Below are 6174 nucleotides of genomic sequence, written 5' to 3'. Positions count from 1 at the left end.
CCGCCCGCCGCCCGGGAAGCCGCGGCCCGGGCAGCCCCGTCCCCGCCCGCCGCCGGCCCTGAGTCACTGGCCGGGCGGGGGTGGAAGTAACGGACGGGGGGCGCCGGGCGCTCTCCTCGCCTTATTTAGTCAAGGAGGCCACCGATTGGCCGGTGGAACAAAGGGGCGGTGGCAGGCGGCCGGGGTGGGAGCGGAGAGGGGCAGCGGCTGGTCCCCCCCAGCCCCCCGCGACCCCACAGCACCGCTGCCGGCGCGGCCCCGAGAGTAGGGGGTGCTACCCGTGCTCGCGCCCCCCCTCCAGGTCCGGCGGCTGCAGGGGGCACGGGGGATGCGGGGCTGGGTGCGCGGCGGGGGAGGAGGGGAGTGACGGCCCTTCTGGGAAGCACCGCCGGGAGCCAGGAGTGCGTGGATGCGGAGGAGCCGGGCCCCAGGTAGAACTGGGCCCTTCGACCCCGTGCAGGGGGGCGGGGGGCGGGCGCCGCCTTCTGTGCAGTGATTTTTTTGTTTTGCAACTGGGCAGAACGAGGCCTCGCCCAAGGTCACCTCGGGGCTGTGCACTTGGAAGCTCGGGGCCGCCCCCACCCGGCCTGGAGCGGGAGAGAGCCCGGTGTCCCTGGGGCGGGGACGGCGCGGTCGCGGCAGCCCCTGCCTCCGGCGAGCCTGGAAGCTCTGGGGAGGACGGAGAGCCAGCAGTTGTGCCCTTGCCCAGAAGCGAGTGTGTCCTTTCCCTCTTGAGGACAGAAACTTGGGCCTCAGAGAAATGGTGTGATTTTTTTCCTAGCTCAGTACTGGCTTTGGGCGATTTATTGGGACTCTGCTGCATCTCATTTTATCTTCTGTGCGTTTAATCGCTGAAAAAATAGCGGGACCGGGAGGTGGTGTCACCTTGCAGGGAACTGTGGCGTGGCATCTCGAGGCCTTGCCTCCGGGTCCTGGGCACTGCCTGGCAACCCCACGTCGCTGTCATCTCCCTGCTCTGGCTTCAGGGATGGTCCCCAGGACCTCTGCACTGGGTAGCATGGCCTCCAGCCCACCTGCACCCCCACTCAGCCCTGCTAGCTCCCACCTCTAGCCACCTCCCGACTAGTCATTACTTGTCAGGCAGACAGGACAGGTGACTTGGTGATGGGTCCCCACCCCTAGCCTTTGCCCCTGCCATTCCACCTGCCAGGAATGCCTTTCCTTCTCCATCCAAATGCAACTTGGGATCCTGGGTCAGATCCTGGAACAGAAAGAAAGACGGCAGCAGAAGAAGCAGTGAAATCCAAGTAAAGCCTGCAGTTTTATACCAAGTGCCAAAGTCCCTCTTGGTGACAGCTGAGGCACGCCTGTGTAAGTTGTTATCTCAAGGGAAACAGAGCGGGGAGCCTACAGCAAAGCTCACGCGGCCTCTGTGACTTTTCTGTTAATCTAAAATTACAATAAAAACTTCGTTTTGGAAAATCGAAGGAGGAGCAAAGCGCGTCTACCCTTAGGCCCCTGGCTTGCTCTTGCAGGCCTGGGACAGATCAAATGCAGGGTGACTCTTCGGCCATCCGAAGCTGTCTGCAGGGCGCTGGGCAGGCTCCCAGGGGGCGGGGGACAAGCTTGAGTGGCCCTGTCCGTCTGTCGGTCTGGAACGGTGGTCCCGAGGGCTGCTGAGGTACGAAAGACCGAGTTCCTGGTGGCTTGGCCTGCTTGCCTCTTGAGTTTCAACTCAAAGGGCAAGGTCAGGGCCACATACTTCTGGCCTAGTGCCCAGCGTGGGCTGTTCTGCTGGCACCGTGCCTGCTGCAGCACACCTGGAAGCTGGGGCTCCAGACCCTCTCCTGCAGAGCCCTCTGGTGGCGGCTGGTCATTTGATCACGTGCACCGCTGTGCGTGGGGTCAGGTGCTGCAGGCTTATCACTGCGGCTTGTCCTGCAGCAGGAGGCCGGGGAGATGCCCAGAGGCCAGGCCTCTGCATGTGCCTGGGGAGATGCCCTGAAACCATATGGAGCTCACCGGGGACACTCCCAGGCCAAGAGTCCCTGGGCCCCTCCCCGCCTCGAGCCCACCCGCTGCTCAGGCAGAGAAGGGGGCCACTTGCCGGGAGGGCCCCAGTAGAGTTTATCAGAGGCTCCTACCCCCCCCAGCCTGATGCAGCAGGAACCTTGTTGAGCATTGGGCCAGGAGTCAAGATCTGGGGTTCTGAGCCAGGCTCGGCCTGCACCTGCTGTGGTCTCCCAGCGCCTCCGTTTCTGTAAAGAAGTGAGCCAGTCATGCAGCCTGTCAGAGGCCCTGAGGCCATTGGGAGGCCTGGTGAATCTTCCCTCCACCCCAGGGGTCACTGCTGTTTCCTCAGCTTCTGGCTTTGACACCTGGGTGTTCCATTTATGGTTAAGAAGCACTCAGCCCGTGTCTCAGACCCAGGAGTCCCGGGAGCAGTGGCCTTTGGTGGAGCCCCCAGCTCCTGGCTCTGCTTGTGAGGAGCCCACGTCGAGGCTCACTTCCTGGGCCTCAGCAGAGTGACAGGGCTCCCTAGGCCGCAGGGTTGGGGTGCGGGGCCTGACACCATGGCCCAGCTGTGGTCAGTCTGCTGTTCGTCACCTTTGTCGCCCACACCGCCAAGAATAATTATGTCCCGGACGCAGCCAGGCCCACCTCGCAGCCGCCTCCCCGGAGACCGCCGCTGGGTCTCCGCATGGCCCTTACGCTCCGGGAGCTGCACCCACAGACTGCGGCGGGACCCCAAGCATTCGACCCAGGAGCCCAGGCCTCCAGCTGCTTCGTGACACAGTCCAGCCTCCACACACAGCGAAAGACACCGGCTGCCCACCCGGTGGCAGCGCGCTCTCTGCGTCCCTAACCTGCTGTCTGTCCAGCCCAGCTGCCTGCTGCCTGCTGCCTGGAGATTTGTGTTGCAAATCAGGTCCCTCTGCTCCCCGGCCTGGTGTGTGAAACTCAGGGGCAGGAAGCTCTCAGGGAAGCTCGGCCTGACCCTCCACCCCCCTCACCTACTGCCCTCCAACCCCGAACTACTGCCTGGCTGTTCCTCTACAAGCAAAGTTCTTCTGGTTGGCCGCCACTTCCCTGCAGGCCTCCAGACCCTGCCCTGGCCTCAGGTCCAGTCCCCTACCTCCTCCGAGAATAATGGTTATTCATTGTGTGTCTGCCGCCACCCTCTGCCCCAGAGTGCACACGACTTCCGGGGCACAGTGGCGAAACTGGCGTCTCCCGCCACTGGAATTGCGCCTGGCACCTTGGTGGCTGCAGAAAGCACGAATGGAGGCGGAAGGAATGAAGAGGGAGCCGCTTCCCGCCCCGCAGGGGCCGTCACAGCGGGGCTGGCCTAGCTCCCCCGACCGGACTCCAGTGTGCAAAGAGGGGGATTTGGCTCTAGGGCAGAGGGTCGCCTGCCCCCGGCTGGTAGGCTCGCGAGACTGCGGGCGGCAGTGCAGAGGTGGGGTGAGGCAGAGAGAGGGCGGCCTCACGCTGCTCCTCCCACTCTGGCGCCGGCCCGTGGGGAACGCGCCCGGCCGGCCTAGCTCTCCAGACGGGGTCAGGGCCCCGCGCGCCAGGTGTCCCTAACGCCCAGGACGCGAGGCGGATCTGGGGAGGACACGGGCAGGAGGCCGCCGCTCCGGGCGCTCCGTGCTCCCCGCCGCTGCCACGAGTGCTGCAGCTGGGGTGGACAGAGTGGGCCGGGCTAGGGTCGAGCGGGGCTCGGGACCGGTCACCGGGCCCTTTGCTGCGCCCTCGCTCCTCCGCCCAGGCTTCCCGGGAAAGCTGCGCGGCGCGCAGGGGACCGGCCGGCAGGGCGCGGCGTGGCTAAGACAGGCCCCGCCCACCCCGCCTTGGGCTGGGTGTCCGGGTGCAGGGAGCAAGGGTCGAAGCTTCGGGGAGCCGAGGAACCCCTCGGTGGGTGGGGCCAGTGTCCTTATTGGGTCAGGGTGCGATGCCGGGCCACAAATTCTCGTGCGCCCCTCTCCCGCCTGAGCACCACCCCCCACGTCCCGGGAGCTTGGGTCCCCCTCTAGCTTCCCCGCGCCCCTTGAGGTCGGCGCAAGTGACCCCGCACGGAAATCCAGCGGGCGACCGGGGGGCGCGGGAGAGGCTAGCCCAGAGGCTGAGCAAACGGGCTGGACCCCTGGGGCGCCCTGACCGGTCTCCGGGGATGCGAGCAGGGCCCCCCCCCCCGCAGCCCTTCCCCGCTCCCGCAGTCAGCGGCTATCAGACCTGGCATCAGACCCGCCCGCCGCACCCCCTCATTTCCTCTGCCCCGGCGGGGTGCGGGCAGGCGCGGCACCCTGGCTCTTAGGCACGGAGGGGTGGGGCGCGGGGTCGGGGCCGGGGCCACTCCCTCGAGGCAGCGGGCCTGAAGGTCTGGCCCGGGAGGTGGCGCCCAGCGGCGAGGCGGGCCTGGTGTTATTCCCCGGGGGGCCGCCAGGTGGGTCCCGCTAGCGGGGTTGGGCGCCCAGGGCTGGGCGAGAAATCCGGCTGCACCCGTGCGCGCCGCTCTCTGCCTCCAAAGCGACGGCTCCAGCCCTCCCCGGCGTAGGGAGGGACCCCTACAGCCACTGACGGGGCTGGGGAGGCGCCCGGCACTGCGGGCCAGCCGCTGAGTCACTGCCGCCGGAGAGTGAAGGGAGTGGCGGGTGACCTCAACCAGTGCTGACGCAGGGAGAGAAGGTGGGATTGGGGTCAGCCCGTCCCCAGGGAAACGGAAGGGGGAGGGCCAGGGCCTCGACTCAGCCAGACGTGGCCAGCCCACCACGATGCCCAGGAACAGAGCGCACTCACATGGGGACCCCAAAGCCAGGGCAGACCTGGACCTGAGGTGTGTGGTTGAGTACACAGTGCTGGCGCCCAGGGACCGGGATGCAGGCATCCAAGCAGCCATGCCCTGTCTGCCTCCCGCGCACTCCGGTTATTTCACCAGCTAGCCCACCCAGGCAGATGGCCACTGATAAGCAATTCAGAGAGAAAAGGAAATGGGGGCTCAGAGGCTGAGGCAAGTCCCAGGTCCCACAGCAGGAAAGGTGGGGCCAGGGTTGGAGGGGTGGGACTCGCTTTCCTCCCCCTGCTAGCTATGGGAGGCCCGGTTTGGAGGACAGAGGGAGTGAGGTTATTCTGCATCTCTGGGGGCAGTGCCAGGGCTGCCAGCTGCTGGGCCCGCCCCAGGAAGATGGGAGGGGGCGCTGGAGTGCCCCACCAGCGCAGCGGGGAGCCACAGAATGCCCTGGGGTGGGGTAGCGGGTAGGAGCAGAAGTGGCCCTAATCGCAAGTTGGGGCATCCGGAGTTTGGTGGGCCACCGGGCAGGGGAGAGGAAGGCAAGGCGTGTAGGGGGTTGAGTTTGGGTATCTGCACACGCATGTATTTTACCCTACCTGGGAAGGGTAGTTTGAGGAGTGAGGGAAATCCATGTTGGAAATGTTCCCTTTGGGGCGCCTGGGGGGCTCAATCAGTTGAGCGTCTGACTTCAGCTCAGATCACGATCTCACGGTTCATGGATTCAAGCTCCGTGTTGGACTCTGTGCTGACAGCTCGGAGCCTGGAGCTGCTTCAGATTCAGTGTCTCCCTCTCTCTCTGCCCCTCCCCTGCTCACAGTCTGTCTCTCTTTCTCAAAATTAAATAAACATTAAAATAATAATAATAATAAAATGTTTTCCTTTGGATTTTGAAGTCTTGACTCTCTTGTCTTGCTTATGCTGTTGTTTTTGGGAAATGCGAGTCATTTGAATCCTAATTCAAAGTCTAGGTTTGTTTTGTGTTTCTCTAGGAGGCTTTAGGCTTCTCTATTTCCGCTGGTCTGAGATCTCTGGGTGTGGCCCGGAGAAGCCTCTTAGGACGGATTCTGGGCCCTGGCCGCTCAGTCCCCCTCAGTTCTCGGGAAACGTCTCGTGTTCCTTCTGTCAGAGTTCGTTTCTTTCCTGCTTTACTTTTTTCAGCATTTCTGTTCTGGGATTTCTGTTACTGGGCGTCTTATCTCTTAGATGAATCCCTTAACACTGTTCCTGTTTCTGCTTTTCCCCCCTCTCCTCTCTGGGATATTTCTTTGGCCTCTTCTGACCCTATGATGGAATTCTTTATTCCATTAGTATAGTGTTTAACCTTTTTGTTTTGAGATCATTTCAAACTTACTGGTTCCACATTTCCCACACTCGCCTCATTGTTCTTTATCTCTTTTCATTTCTGAACCGCCTGGGAGCCG

At 63.5% G+C, this 6174-nt stretch overlaps 1 protein-coding gene across 1 annotated transcript in view; it reads left to right on the top strand.

Moving 5' to 3' along the window:
- Positions 1-4304, top strand: part of LOC115281692 (collagen alpha-1(I) chain) — a 5232-nt gene extending 928 nt beyond the window's left edge. Inside the window, exons 2-5 of the mRNA XM_029927112.1 lie at positions 130-431; positions 521-763; positions 1172-1332; positions 2613-4304. Coding sequence (XP_029782972.1) covers positions 130-431; positions 521-763; positions 1172-1332; positions 2613-2827 — 921 coding nt within the window. The 3' untranslated portion in view covers positions 2828-4304. The remainder of the gene's footprint in view (positions 1-129; positions 432-520; positions 764-1171; positions 1333-2612) is intronic.
- The last annotated feature ends 1870 nt before the right edge of the window (positions 4305-6174 follow it).

The sequence above is a fragment of the Suricata suricatta genome, chromosome 17 (assembly GCF_006229205.1).
Source record: "Suricata suricatta isolate VVHF042 chromosome 17, meerkat_22Aug2017_6uvM2_HiC, whole genome shotgun sequence".
Classification (NCBI taxonomy): Eukaryota; Metazoa; Chordata; class Mammalia; order Carnivora; family Herpestidae; genus Suricata; species Suricata suricatta.
The sequence above is the reverse complement of the archived record's forward strand: the minus strand, read 5'-3'. Positions and strand labels throughout refer to the sequence as shown.